General features: G+C 36.7%; 1 protein-coding gene across 5 annotated transcripts in view; it reads left to right on the plus strand.

Annotated features, from left to right (window-relative positions):
* The first annotated feature begins 3,098 nt into the window (after nucleotides 1-3,098).
* RXRG (retinoid X receptor gamma) overlaps nucleotides 3,099-16,306 on the plus strand; it is a 55,808-nt gene continuing 42,600 nt past the window's right edge. For 4 of the 5 annotated variants that reach the window (XM_034409864.3, XM_034409865.3, XM_087891147.1 and 1 more), the window contains exons 1-2: nucleotides 3,107-3,458; nucleotides 7,273-7,523. In XM_034409864.3, the coding sequence (XP_034265755.1) occupies nucleotides 3,410-3,458; nucleotides 7,273-7,523 (300 nt within the window). In that variant the 5' untranslated portion in view covers nucleotides 3,107-3,409. Of the gene's footprint in view, nucleotides 3,459-7,272; nucleotides 7,524-16,306 lie in introns of all 5 variants that reach the window. The other variant, XM_034409866.3, reaches the window with a different exon arrangement.

Consider the following 16,306-nt stretch of genomic DNA (forward strand, 5'->3'; position numbering starts at 1 on the left):
GAAATCGAAAATATCCTGAAAGAAATCTTACAAAATCTTAAAGAGTAGCTTAGAGAACTTAAAAGCAGGGGTGAAATCCAGCAGGTTCTGACAGTTCTGGACGTTTGAGCAATTCGGTAATGGACGTTTGAGCAATTTGGAGAACCCGGAAATACCACTTCTGGTTGGCCCCAGAATGGGGTGGGAATGGAGATTTCGCAGTATCCTTCCCCTGCCATGCCCACCAAGCCACGCCCACAGAACTGGTAGTTAAAAAAATTGGATTTCACCATTGCTTAAAAGCAAAATCTTACAAAAACTTAAAGAGTAGCTTAAAGAAAAGAAGGAAGTGGGAAGACATGATAAAAATATTTAACTTCTTTTTAACTTTCATTATTTCAGGTTTAATATTTAATTTTAGTAATGATAAAATGTTCCAATCAGGGTCAGCAGCTTTAAAAAGAATCATAAAATAAAATGCAGTACTTCAGAGAAATCACAAGATGGTGCTGGTTTGCTACAAATATCTAAATTCTATGCAGAGTTTTTCTACAAAAGAGACTGGAGAAGGTTCAAAACATAATTACGGATCTTAAGAGCTTTGTAGAGAAGACAGTAAATCTTCTTTAACATAGTTGAGGTTTGCTACAAAACTGACTTAAAACCCAATTTTCTATTTGTAAATACCAATAGATAGAATGCATCTAGCATCTAACCTAGATAGAATAGACATTCCTTGCTTGACTTGGTTATCTATATCTTCAAAGGTAATGCTACCTGAATAATAGGGCTGAATGGGACTTTGGAAGTTTTCCAGTCCAACTCCTTGCTCAAGGCAGGAAAATTTACATTATTCCAGTCAAATGCTTGAAAACATCAATTTATCAGTTTATCAATATATTGATATTATTGATATTGATTTAAAAAGTGAACATAAAAACCCTGGACACAAATAGATATACATACATACATGTATATGTATATGGTATATGGTATATGGTATATGCATATGCATATGCATATGCATATGCATATGTATATGTATATGTATATGTATAAATAAACTATTTCCCCAAAATTATGACAAAGGATCTTGTGTTCCCTGTTCTATTCATTGTACTTTTCTTTGGCAACTCTCATGGCCACAGAGAGGTAGGACAATTCTAGTAAATATGTGATTCCAGCAATACATCATCTTCTAAAAAATTTCTTTTACATTATAATTTAGTGTAATTTTTAAACCTTTAGTCCACTTATTCTCCCATTGTTCAAGCATTATATTATATTCAAAGTTCCTTATCCACTGAATCATGCAGTGCTTTACATATTCATTTTCCAAATTTAAGTTCAATAACAATTTATAGAAATATGTTCATTATTACCATACAGTAGGTATGGTAATTCTTTTTTAACAGATTCAAACCCATAATTCTTTTTAATCTAATTTAAAACTTTTTTCCAATTGTAAATATGTAAACCAATGGCAGACATCCTTCTGATTCTAACTCCTCCTTAGACTTGAGGATAGGATCATAAAATTAAAAGATATTATTTGACCATAAATCCACCAGTATGGCTTCGCTACCATTTCTTTTCTACAAAAAGCTTCTTCGGGCGACACCCAAAGAGGCATCTTCATAGAAAACCTGACAAGTTGTCAAGTATTTTAACACCAGACAAGTTGTCAAGAATGTATAAAGGCACTTCAGATGAACATTGGAAATGCAAATGTAAAGAAGAGACTTTTCATCATTTATGGTGGACATTTGATAAAGCAAAGAAATTTTGGGGTAGGATTCATATCCTAATATAGATTCTTAAAGTGAATATAAAGGTGGTGGACAAATGGCTGTAAACATTGATGAAGTTAACAGAGATGGCTAAGGACTGCTTTGATTAAAGAAAAAAGCACATCTACTTTTGTTTCTACTTGGAAACCGCTTCTGGACTTTGTGCTTGAGGTGGGAAAAAAATGAAACTTTGATTTTGGGTTTTACTGATTAGATAGGTTTGTTGTTATAGAAATGGCTAGTTTATATTATTATGTAAAAGTAAAAAGTTGAGGTTTGATATTATCTTATTCTACTGCACCAAAGGGAGTCAGAAGTCAATGCCTTTTCTTTCTTTTTCCCTTTTCTACACTTTTTCCTTCCCTTTTTCCTTCCCTGTTTATCCTATTATTTGCTTTTGTACTTTTGCATTTTATATTATAAACTAATAAAATAAATAAATAAATAAATAAATATCTGACCCCAGCTACTCAACTAAAGCAAGAAGACACCTATATTGGGTAGCAGAAGTATGACAATAGCAAAGGCATCAGTTCAAAATGTGTGTGGTAGAAGCAAATTGTAAACCACTCTTGTGTTTTACCAAAGAAACCACATGGATAAACAAAGTAAGGTGATTGATGATACAGTGCCATATGCTAGGTTCCTCAGGTTGGAATACTTGACATGTTTTTCAAGTTCTAGGTTAAGGTAAAGTGGAAGAAGAGACTAACCAGTTTGCATGATATAGTCTTGAACATATATTCACCATTTTCAAGGAAAACATCAGGAATCACTTTAAAGTCCTAACCTGATTTTAGTGGCAATGAGTGCACTGTTGAGAGACAAGGTTGGGGACAAATCAACCTGAAAAAGGTCTAAGTGATTGTTAAGAATCAACACCAACTTGAAGGTACCTAACTAATCAACAAATTCAACAGGTCTACCACTTCTAAGCAAGCAGATGCAAATTGCAATGGAAAGGGTTTCCTGTTAATTGCAGTTCTGTTTTGTTATCAGGCAGAGAAGTCCATCTATCAAATTATGGCAATGTCAAAATAAAGTCTCAATCTTACATTTTAAAAACTCCTTATTGGATATTTGATAATATTATCTAATTTGTATCTCACAGAGATCAGCAAAGAATTAGCTATTTATAATTTTAGCTATATGTCATTATTACTTACTCCACAAAGCACTGAACATTTCTGAAAACAAACACACTGAATAATATCCAACCCACTCTTATTCCCCCAGCTTTTGATTTGAGAGCTATACCAGTAAAGCGATACACTGATTGGTCTTCTCACTAATGAATTCAGCTATCAGGATACCATAAAGTAAGAATCCAGCTCCCTTTGAGGGAGATTTTAAGTTTGCTGCAAGCGAAGAGAAGGAGGGAGAGCGGGGAAGGAGGGAGGGAAAAGCAGCTCCAACTGTTTCTAACCAGCCAGCCAGCAGCTGCTGTCGCTGTCTTGTGGTTAACGAAGATTTGCTTGCACATAATTTCTTCTCTACTTGAGGAGGCTGCTCTACCCTGAAATTGCTGGAAACTGCTGTCTTTGGGTCACGTTTGATCATGAGAAGAAAACATTTTTAAGGATTTTTGAAGCTGCAGGCACTGTTACTGTTCCAGTGAGGTGATGGATTGAAGATTAAACATGTATGGGGATCATCCACACTTCATGAAGTTTCACACAGACTTTGTGAGTAAGTACTACATGCACAGTTCTGGATTTCAGGTTTTCAACACAAATAGTAAGTTAGGTGCTTATGTGCAGATGAACACTAGGTGGGAGGATGGGAACAGGCACTGGATTTATGTTCATGTTGAGGAAAAGAAAATGATGTTCCTACATCTACCAAGCTACTTGCTCATTGGGAAGATGCTCCTTCATCATTATATTACTGGAGCTCAGGAGATGGCCTTTTTTAAAAAAAAAGTTAATTCATAACCCTTCTTTTAGTTAGCTCATTGTGAGTTTATCTTTCAAAATTCAGTTGAATTATGATTCATGAGTTTAAAATCCCATATGAATTCTGTTGTCAGAATATAGTTGCCAGAAATGCATAAATAAAAGTCATTGCTTGATTATATTTTATCTCATTCAAACACTTGTAACATTGTTTTCAGCATTTATAGTGTCTATTGTTGATCACTGATGAATCGGTGCCTCATATTTTATAGGATGCACCCTTCTCTATTTCTCTATCTCAGATGCACACACATCAGAAGAAAAGATCTTACATCTGCAAGGGTTTCATTCACTTTTATAGGTCAGAATTCACTCTGATGATCTTGAAGTAGGGTAGCCACATAGTGGTATAACTTCTCAGTAAACTTAACAAGATAGGATAATGGGCTGTATGAGTATGCAACTTGCTTGCCTCAAAAAACAACCATCAGTTTAACCATTGTATAGTGTGAGAGATGGAAACACATGTACTATTGGACTGAGATATCAAAGATCTGCATTTATATATCTTTATATTTAGATCCAAAGTTGGATCTAAAATGTTAGCTTAATAATTGTGGGGCTTGGACTGTGGTCTCCACTATGTCACTCTCCTCTTCTTCCTCAAAAACGGAAGACACATTGACAGCATGCAGTTAACAGAGACAACAAAAATAAAATGACATTGTCACTTCTTAGTTTTATGAGGGTCAAGTATGGAGATAGCTAGATGGTGGCAGATCTGCATATTTCATAACATATAACTGATTCTTAATTAGCTATCTTGACTCTGTCTTATTCATCTTCAGACTATCAACCTGAAATGTTACAATAAGTGAGTGCTAATTACCATTTCAAATGACTGTTTTCCACATCACAAAAGTTACATAAAATTATACCAGTACTATGGTATTTTTCAGTGGTGAACATTGGGAGCTTTGTGAGACAAAGCATGGTTTTAGAAATGGTTGCAAACAGTTTCACCTGATAACTTCTGACAGAAATTGACTCAGACTGATATGATGCTAATCACAATAGATAATCTAATTAGTGGTGTATTTAAAAAGGATTACTGTTGATGTTCAAGTCTAAAAGGCAGAAACTATCTACCATTTCAGGGCCTTCCCCATTCCTTCTAATGTTGGTTGCTGCAGTTGTTGCAATTAGTTTTGGTCTATATATTTAAATATAGTTCCAATTTTTCCACTGACCTTTATTGCTAGAACTTGGAGTTCATTTTTCTATTTTCAGCTAGGAGAGTAATGTCATTAGCACAGTGCAGCTTGTTGATATTTTTTCCTCCAGTTTTAAAACCATATTATCTTCTTCCAATTCAGCCTTTTTCAATAAATATTCAGCATATGTGTTTAATAACCAGGGACAGATTACAAAGCTTATGTCACTCCTTTGCCCACCTGGAGTTAGTCTGTTTTGTGAACATTCTGCCCATGACTTCAGACCTGTGCCTAGGTGTCACATGAGTAGAATGAGATGTTATGGGATTCTTATTTTACTGTGGACATTCCACAGCTTTGCATGATCAAGACCTTTCTGAAATCAATGAAGTACATATTGATTTATTTGGGGTTTTGCTTTTTCAATTATCCTGCTTGCATCAGCAATGATGCCCCTCTGTTCCTTGGCTTTTTCTAAAACCAAATTGATCATCTGGCACCTTCCCTGAAAACAGTTGCTGTCATCAGGCTGCAGTTTATAGTTGTTGATTTTGTGTATTTTAACTGTATTTTGTGTATTTCAACTGTATTGATTTTGTGTATTTTAACTGTATAATTGTAAGTTTGGATGTGATTATAGAAAGGAAAGAAGGAAGGAAGGAAGGAAGGAAGGAAGGAAGGAAGGAAGGAAGGGGGAGGGAGGGAGGGAGGGAAGGAAGGAAGGAGTATTGCAGTGCCAAACTGAATCGGTTCTCAGCCCGCTTGCTTGGTCTAGGCCACCTCTGTAGAGTGTCCTGACAGCTGCCAGAACCAAGCGAGCATTGCTGCCCCTTCGGCATTTTCATGGGGAAAGGGAAAAGCTGAAGAGGTGCTACTATCCCTGAGCCACAGTATAAACCACTTGTGCTAAACATCACATTCTGGCAATGGCAGACAGCTGTGAAGTCTCTTTTCTTCCTTCTATAGAGTTAGCCTGAGTGGTAATCTTAAATCTTAGACAATTGAAAACTGTACAAGGACCATACAAAGTTTTATCAACTTCAAAGAATAAAAATCATTTTGCAATTCCCATAATTTGAAATCTTAGATACAGAATGTTTCCGAAGATATTTACATGAAATATAACAAAAGAAATATAAAAACAGTGGCTGACCATCCTTCAGTGTTTGGATATCAGTGCTTGTGAGAAGTAGGCATACATGGGTGCAAGTCTGTGTGTGTAGATATGTTTGTATGTTTGTACATTCGTGCATGTGTACAAGTCTCCTTTACATAATTCTTAGTTGTTGTTGCTTACATGGAAGAGTTTCATGTAGAGGTCAAGCATGACTGTCAAAATATGTTAGTGTTAGGGTACACTCCCTTCTTTAGTAAAAGCCACACTACATTAAGGACAACTAAGAAATTATTTGGAGGGTTTTTTTTCTGATATCCTGAAGAATATAGAAAGGGTTAATTCACTGTATCTTAACATGAAACAGTACACAATTGTTTTATCAAATTTATTCCCCAAAAGCTGCTTAACAGAAAGGTTAGAGCTGCCCTGCTTCTTTTCCTGGTGAAGAGACGCAAGTCACATTCATCTCTTTCTGCCTTATCCACCTATTAATTTACTGTAGAAATTGTTCCTTTGATTGTGTTTTTACCTGAGATAAGAGTCAAATCTGATTTAAAAAATATATATAAGAAAAGATAAGAAAAGCTCAGCTTGCTAAATCACATTAAAAACATTTGTCAGAGTCAATGGAGTCTGGGCAGGTTTAATTCTGCACATGGAAAGACTATGCTCTATGTTCTAAGTCTTCATCTGTTTATTCCTCTCTCTTAAATTCTTTCAGTAAGTATGAGCAGCAGAAGATATAACCACCATGCCCTCCCTGGAAATCTAACTCTTTAGTACAGTACTAGATGGAATGTAAATAGCACAGAAGGCTTACTTTTTTAAAAAAAGTTTTATTGGGTCAGCAAAGAAGATACTTTATATCATTCAGCTTAATTCAGAAAGCATGTAATCTGTCTTCCCATATGTTGCCTGTGCTGTTATTTTCTTTAAAGGTGGAACATTTCTTGAGAATTTCCCTTGGGAAATCTTGGCTGAAAAGCATAAAAGGAACACTTACTTGTCCATGAGTTGGAATGCCATTAGAATCAGAAAGCTGGGAACAGCAGGATCTGTGTCATAGGAAGGTTTCTGTAGGTTTCTTACCTCTAAACTTGTCTTTTTAAAATATTGGTAAATAATCAAAGATGACAGAAGTCTCCAGCATCCTATTTTTCCCCAAAAGAAAACTAAACCCTGTACTTCTTCTAATGAGCTTCTCCCTACTAAGGAATGAGAGAACATTTGATATAGAAAATATGCTCTTGTCTTCCCCTTTTTCTTTTTTCTTTCAGGTTTTCTAATTCATCCCAGGTCTGTACCTGGAAATCTGTCACCAAATGGGAACTCTGTTATAAACAGCAAATCCAACCAGCTGGAAGCATCTCTTGATGCATCAGAAATTCTGTCCATCCCCATGAGCTCCATAGGGTCTGGCAGTACAACAGGCTGTCCGCTTAGGAGAATCACGAGCCCTGTTGCGTCCCATGCTGTTCCTTTGACTTCTCCACCAGACATGAGTTTTGCTGTGCATACCAGCCCACAGGTAGGCACCAACTCTCATCATTTTTGTTTAGTATAATAAAATTGGCTTTTTTATTATTTCATATCCTCAACATAATTTTAATCCATGTGTGGAGTTCTTTCTATCTATGTTCTTTTTCTAAAATAAAGATTTAAATGTTCTTTTTCTGTTCTAGATTCAAGCCTGCCTTGTGCTTATATTTCTACAGATTACATCAATAAAAGGTTATGCAGTCTGGAAATAAAGAATAGCAATAGCAGTTAAAGACGCTTTATAGATTTATACTGGAATACAGGTTCTGTCTCTTTCTTGCCCAATATTTACCAAGGCTCTTAATTTTTAAAGGTATTTCTTTCACAGTGTTGAATGACAAAAAATAACTAGGGATACAGATGCTTTTCAGGATGGGGACTGATGGTTAAGATCACAAGTTGTGATACTCTCAATTATGCTAAATGGGTGTTTCCTGATCCTGACTGGCCATGTGGGAACAACGTCTAGTTCAACAATCTAGTTAAACAGGTAGTCTTCAACTTATGACCACAACTGAGCCCAAAATTTCTATTGCTAATCAAGGCAGTTCTTAAGTGAGTTATGCCCCATTTTATGACCTTTTTTGCCCTAGTTGTTAACTGCAATTGTTAAATGAATCATGCAGTTGTTAAGCAAATCTAGATTTCCCATTGATAGAATTGACAATCCAGACAATTTTATGTGACTGATTCTACCACTGGAGACCAGATTCTTTCTGTCCTTTAGGCCACCTGAAGTTCCCCCAGCTTTAATGCCTGAGGTGGCATCTAATCTTTTATGGGATTCCATGTAGCAATATCCTAATAGTCGCTTTGTAGAACAATTTGGCTGAAGAGCAATGAAGTATAGAGTGGGGGCATAATATAGAATGTAGAGTGGGCCAAATCAGGGTCCATCCATTCTTGCATCCTTCTGCTGAAAGTTGCCTTTCAGTGGTGCTAGGGAATATGTTTTCTAAAGGATAATTGATTTCTCAACATTTTGTGAAATAAAAAAGAGGAGAAATGATAAGTAGGAAAAGAGTGGAACTGCTCTCTAACTATCCTCACTCAAAGATTTTATTTTTTGAAATTCTCTTTTTCATGTTATAAGCACATAGTTAATTAATTTACTTATTTATTTATTTGTCTAGATTAATTTATATGTTACCTTGTCTTATGTAGCTCACAGTAAAGTTACTTTTGTCTAAATAGAGATTCAGCTAGGATACTGGGCTAAACTAATATTAGTTGATTAATCAACTAGTAGTAAAGCCAAGTAACCGGCCTAGGCTTTATTATTAGTTGATTAATTAATCACAATGACTGCTGTTTGTATTTATTTATTTTGTACATGTTTTTATTTTTTTAATGTTTTTAAAATTGTTTAAATTCTTTTATAATTCTAAGCCACCCAGAGTTACTTGGTTGAGTTGGGCAGCTACAGAAATGAATGATGAATGAATGAATAAATAAATGTAGACTGAGAACTTCTGACTTATGGAACATTTTTGCCTTCTGAACATATATTGTCCCCAAATAACCCCTTCCCCTGCCCAACCCCTTCCTCAACCTGAGGAAGAAAACAGTAAAAATTGTAAATGTGAATATAAAAATATATATTCACCAATGATGCAATGCAAATCTTGTATTGTGTAATCAAATGGCTGGTGATAATTCAACCACAGGCAGAAAATGAATGAGGTTTTTTTTTAAGGGAAAGGGGAAAAAAGTTAAAAGTACACTATGATAAGTCAATATATTTTTATTTTCATTCAGTTTTAGAAACCTGATGAATTAAAATGCAGCTTGCTAAATAGAACTTATCTTCACAGAACTCTTCTGACAAAAATCAAGAGCCCTTCCCTGGGGTAATTCTTTCTAGCACTGACGTAACTTATTTTTATGCTGTTTGATAGCCCAGCAAGTTCATATTCATTTTTCTTGCTCCTGTTCTTCCCAGTGCTGAATCACTTGTGTGTGGAAGATACTCAAACAAAAACAACTCTGTTTACCAAATTTAGGTTCTCCTAGTTGTCATGAAATGGCTTTCAGAACAAGGTTGTAATGCCAAGCTGTCGTGTTGAGTAGTTCAAAGAAGTGTGCCACATTTGCTTTTCTGCTAATGGGATGAGGCAGCTGGTCCTAAGGGATTAGCAAGCAGCCAGCTAATGGATTTGGATTCAAGCTGCTGTCCCAAATGTCATACATCATTGAACTTAGCATGCGGGAACCAGGCTGCAAATATTTTTTTAAGGAAACACTAACACCCTCTATATTAGAATTTGGAAATACAACCAGTGGTGGGTTGCTACCGGTTCGCCCCGGATTGGGCGAACCGGTAGCGGTGGTGGGAGGCGCCGCCCACCCACCCAGATGCTTCTGCGCATGCGCAGAAGCATTGCACACACATGCACAAGCAAACCGGTAGCAAACTAAATTGAAACCCACTACTGAATACAACATAAGAGAAATGATAGGAACAAAATTAAGCCTCCTCTTCCTTCTTTTTCAAAGTATTAAAACACATCCTAGAATCAGTGCAAAAATAAAGCAGGAGTCCACAATCAACTAAAATGGATTAAGTTAATAGCTATTTAACATTTTCTATCTCTGCTCTTGATTCTCTTTTGTTCTCTTTCAAGAAAAAAGGTATCTTTAAGGAAGACTAATTTATAAATTTACAGGCATTTTATTATATTGATCATTTGCAACAATGTTTAAAGATGCTTCAATGGCTTTCTCCTTGTTGCCACACAGAGTAGTTCTGTATCTCATCTGCTATATATAGGGCACCAGATGCCCTAAGAAAACACACTACCATAATTTCTACACCCAAGCCTTCAAAACTATTTGGGGTGTAATAAATACTACTTTTCTTTTACCAGTGAAAGAATCACTGGCCCTGCTCAGGGGTGGGTTCTAAACTTTTTTATTACCGGTTCTGTGGGCGTGGTTTGATGGTCATGTGACAATTCTTTAGGATTTAGCAGAAGTACTGGTCTACCAGGCTTTTAACTGCTTGCAGAGCTATACCAGTCTACCCATTTGTTTTTGGAGGCACCGGTCCCAAACAAAGAGAACCGGTACGGTGACGACATATCGTCACTGCTACCAGCTCGGCCGAACCGGGCTGAACCGGGAGGAACCCACCACTGGCCCTGCTCAATACTGTCTTTGGACTTGGAAAAGAAAAATACGATGTAAAGTGTTCACAAAGCTGTGAAGCTAATTTTTTTCTTCAAAGACCTCCTGAAGGTACAGGGGCCTGCAAAGGGTTCCTGCAAAGAAGAAAATGGATTGCTTATATAGAGTCCAGTCTTTCAAAGAAACGCTAGTTTGTTATAATTTGTTATAATTTCAAATATAAGACAGCTGAGTAGGAAATAAATCAGCTCAGCCAATGTAGTGAAATCATAGAGGTCCAAAGCTGCTTTCTAAGAAATTTTTTATAAGAAAAGGCCTTAATTCAGTTACAATTAAGAAAAAATATCCAGAAGAAGCTGCCAGTCAGGGATGGATTACGTATACTGAGCTGTCTCCTTGGATGGAGGAAATGTAGAGCTCTTCCTCCTATACTCACAGCAAATAGAATCAGCCCACAAGGAGCTACTACTATCCTTCTCACTGCCAGAGAGCCTGAGGGAAGGTATGGAATGCAAGTTCCCACTAGTGGTGCTGCTCTGCCATCTCCTGATCTCCTCCACTTTTCTGCCATCAGTCAGACTGGAAACCAAGTTATCTTGTTTAATTAATATAAAGAATAAATCTCTGTTTCCATGTCAGAAGCATAGTACAATTTTCCTTCAACCCTATCTTTTTAAAAAAAATCTTTGGAAAATGGAAGGTAACCTATCCACACTGTTTCACCACTGTTGATAGGGAAGTATGTACAGGATATAGAACATACCATACTCATATGCAGAAGGGAACAGCCAGAGGATTGTGGCTGCTGCCTCCCAACCTCAGTGATCAGGAAATTCCAATTCTAAGGGAAGACTAATTATGTGCCTTACAGTGGGATGACTTATACCAATCAGGATAACAGTACTTCAGAAGGGAAACTGCTGATAAAATGCCATGTTTTCATTTCTTGATTAGATTTTGGGATATTTAGAGTGGCACAGTAATTAGATTGCATTACTGTCGGCTAACTATGCTCACTGCCAGGAGTTCGATCCTGACTGGCTCAAGGTTGACTCAGCCTTCCATTCTTCTAGGCTAGTAAAATGAGGATCCAGATTGTTGGAGGCAATATGCTGACTCTGTAAACCACTTAGTGAGTGTTGTAAAGCACCATGAAATGGTATATAAGTGTAAGTGCTATTGCTATTTAAGCTGTAGAAAAGAAGGATGACAGGTTCAGGTACAGTGCCATAGGGAATATGGTCAGAAACTATTTCCCACTGTTAAAGAAACTTGGACCAGAAATAATGGGTAAAAGTTTCAGTTACCTAGATTTTATTTAAATGTAAATGCATTTAATTCTTATAATACTTGTATTTTGACTCAATATAATTATAATTCTTGTATTTAAAAGAATTACAATTAAATTGTGAAGGCACACTATCAAAACAGTCTACAGTCTGTATTCGTGAAAGCTTCTCCAAAAAGATCCAATCTAGAAGAAAGGAAAAATTTTCTGACAGCAAGACCAGTCAACCAGAAAGATGGCTCTATGCGCCTGGTGGTTGATTTTAGAGATTTCAACACTGTTTGCATACACAACTTATATCCCCTTCCCCTCATGAAAGACATGCTAGCTCACTTGGCCAAAGGGAAAGTTTTCACCAAACTACACCTCCGCGAAGCCTACTACCGGGTATGCATCAGGGAAGGAGATGAGTGGAAAACAGCATTCAACTGCCTCCTTAGGGACTTTCCAATCCCTAATAGATTCGGGTTGCACAAGGTGCCTGATTAACCTACCCACAGTCCTAAAATTAGGGATCCAAGTCAACAAGCTCAACCACCCAATTCGATTTGAACAAGTTGATGGGTCTCTAGTGGGGGGAACTTACACCACACACCTGACTGAACCGTGAAGCTGGAGCTAGCAGATCACTGGGAAACCATCAGGTTCATAATAGCCCCCAAAATGACAGATCCAGTCATACTGGGACTCTCTTGGCTAGACAAATGGGGCCCCATCATTTCCTTTGAAATTTGAATCATGGCTCATGAATTAATTAGGGCATCTTTCGGAAACTTGACACAATGGAATAGTTTGCCCCCCCCAAAGTTGTCGGTGCTCCATCACTGGAGGTTTTCAAAAATAGACTGTAAAACCTTTTGACTGGGATAGTACAAGGCTCCCAACTTGAGCAGGGGTTTGGACTAGAAAACCACCCTATGATTTTATGTTCTAAATTGTGTGTTTACCATCTTTGAAGATTTGTAATCCTAGGCAAGCCCAGCACTGCTTTCACTACTACATTCTGTGCCATTTAAAGCTTCATCTAAATATGACTAAATGTTACATTCTTTATGCATTTCTAAAATATCTTTCATTCTGTAATACACAGTTTTAAAACGTTCTTTGGTACATTTGTTCATGTTAAAAACCAGAAAAATGGAACTCTGGAAATTAATTATATACAGACTTGCACATCATCCTAGGAATACAGATTGGGTAAATAAATAGTAGAATTCATAGTAACCAAATTCCATGAATCTGAATATTTTTTTGAGTTATATTTGTTTTTATGGCCACCCCTTGCTGCTCTAGGCAATGTTAAGCAGACTATGGCAGGAAGTGGACTTTGAAGAAGGTAGACTGAAGGGGACTTCCGGCAGTAATGTCAGCGCAGCTGGATCCAGAGAACGGGGCTCCGTTCTTGAAAATCCAGGATTCCCACCCAAGAAGCTGTTTTAGGCACTATTGATCTTGGAGAGATCAATAGAATAAGGAGGAACTTCCAAGGACCTCGGAGGGAAGGCAACCACTCCGAAGGTTCAGGAGAAACCTCCTAATTCGGGGCGGGAAAAAACCAGCCATTTCGGCTGGCCTGAGGTGTTGAAGCCGCACAGCAGGGAGGCAAAGATCAAACCAGGGAATTGCAACTGTATCCAGTGTGATTTGGAATCGATTGAAACAGAAACGAGTGAGTAAAGCACAGCAACAAGTGTATTAGAATAACGGAAAGAAAAGAAGTGTGACCCCAAAGAAATTAGAGAGCGGCGACTGAAGATGACAGGGCGAAGGAAACTGACAGGTGGTGACTATGTGAAAGTGAGTGAGACTGTTTAAGACGAGGGATTTTAAACAACTTTAAGAGGAACCTACCAGACTGGGGATTCGGACTGATAGGAGAAGGAAGGTGCTTGGACTGCTTTGATAAAGAATTGCAGAGCGATAGATGAAAGTATCCAGGAAGGCATAGACAGGAAGACATAACAGTGAGAGTGAAAGTGAGAGCGGCAGTGCCATTGAAGCGGCGAGAGCAAGTGAGAGTGACGCATCAGAATAGCAAGAAGAAAAGCGGTGATTCGAGACAGCAGCGGAGGTTTTAAAACATAGATTTATGGACTAACTGATTAAAGACAGTGTATGGACAGTATTAAGAAGATAAAATTTGGATTGAAATTCTTGGCAACCGGGACTTTTTGGCTATTTGAGAAACTCGAGAGATATCAAGAAATCTGAGAGACATTAAGGACCTTATAATATAAGAAACCTACCACAAGAACTTTTTGCATTTAAGAGTGGAAAAGAACTATATAGTGACTGTTGAGACTCTTGGCAACTGGGACTTTTTGGCTATTTGAGAAACTCGAGAGATATCAAGAAATTTGAGAGACATTAAGGACCTTATAATATAAGAAACCTACTACAAGAACTTTTTGCATTTAAGAGTGGAAAAGAACTATATAATGACTGTTGAACACTTTTATATTTATGCCAGATTAACTCTTTTAGTAAGTGCAAACTCTGATCAACTTTTTTGTGATTGTGTGACTCTGAATAATTGATATTTATTTAATTAAGGACATTTTAGGAATTAATTGATTAATTAAAATTAATAGAATCTCTGGGTGAACAGTAATACCTGAATAATTTAAGTAAAATAAGACTAAATATTTAATCCTTATTTATATATCTATATTAAGTATATAAACTTTTATATATTTATACTAGCAGTATCTGATTTGATAGACTTGATTAAATAGATTGATTATTTTATTGCATTACCTATACTAAGATTTAATGAAGTGCTAAAATCCTAAGTTTTTCCCCTTCTCCTTTACGTTATCTTCCCTACTCCCTCATTAGAATATATAAGAATATATAAGTTATATTGATATATTTAAATACTTAATTATTTATCGGGGTGTTAAGTGCTGAGAATATACATAGGAACAATAGATTAACTAACTTTGGAAGACCCATATGATTTAAGCTTTAGATACTATTATTGCCTATTGACAAAAAATATTAACACAAGTAACACTAACTGAAAAATAAAAAGATTGCTTAATCGTATGAAACTTTGGGAGAACCTATTAAAAAGAATTAACATGACAAGCACTGGTACAACCACCATAATCAAAACAACTAAAAAAATAACGCCAACCCAGTCATCCTCTACGGCTTCTCCAGCTCAGCAGAGATCTATAGACACAATGTTAGGAACGGAAAAAGAGAAGACAGTTTCCATTTCCAGTATGCATAATATCCAATTAGCTCTGGCAATGATACAGGAAACGATGAGTAAGACCCAGGAAACGATTACCAACAACCATGAAGAAACAAGACGAAATCACGATGATTTGAAGTCCGATGTAGGAAAGATAAATGATAATATACAGAAAATGGACGATAAAATAGAGCAGATCCAAGAAAATATTATTAAAAACGAACAAAGGATTCAAAAAATGGAAATTAAAATGGAACAGATGGTGAAAAAAGTAGAAATGCTGGAACACCAACAGTTGGCAAGTAGCCGAGAGATGGAAGAGTCACTTACATTTCTGGAAATGGAAAAAGCCTCATTCTATTTAAGGTTCCAGAATATAACAGAGACCAAAGAGGAAGACTTGGGAGAGATTATGATGGGAATTTTCGCAGAGGCACTACAGAGAGATAAGAATGATATAAGAAGGGACATCGACAAAATCTACAGGGTGCATACTAATTATGCCCACAGGAACAAACTCCCAAAAGAGGTACATGTCCGATTCACAAAGAAAACAATAAAAGAGGAGATAAACAGAAAAATGAGGGAAGAGGCGATGTACCACAAAGGGAAAGAAACAATTACATTAAAGCAAATCCCAAGACGTGTGAGAGACCAGAGGAAAAACTACAGCTTCCTTACATCACAACTGAACAAACATAAAGTGATGTTCCGTTGGTTATTACCAGATGGCATTTTGATCTCATGGCAAGATAAGAAAGTGAAGATAGATAACTTAGAGGGAGCCCAAAACTTTTTTGATCAGTATTTTGTCATGGAAGAAGAGCAAGAAACCAGAGAAGAATCGGAAAATAAGAATCAGGAAGAACAACTCATAGAAGGAATGGAAGAAGAACAAGAGGGAAGAGAGAAATTGGAAAGAGGAAAATTGGAGAGAGAAGGAGCAAGGGGAAAAACACAACGAATAACAAGGAACACAAGCAAACAAAAGACAACTAATAAATAAAGAGGAAGATGGAACAGGAAATAAAAATGATTTCGATTAATATAAATGGATTGAATGCACCAATTAAAAGAACACGAACATTTGCCAAACTACATAAATTGGAGATGGACATAATTAGTCTATAAGAAGTCCACATTAAAAAGAGCCACC

Source organism: Pantherophis guttatus, chromosome 3 (assembly GCF_059756535.1).
Source record: "Pantherophis guttatus breed Tessera chromosome 3, ASM5975653v1, whole genome shotgun sequence".
Lineage (NCBI taxonomy): Eukaryota > Metazoa > Chordata > Lepidosauria > Squamata > Colubridae > Pantherophis > Pantherophis guttatus.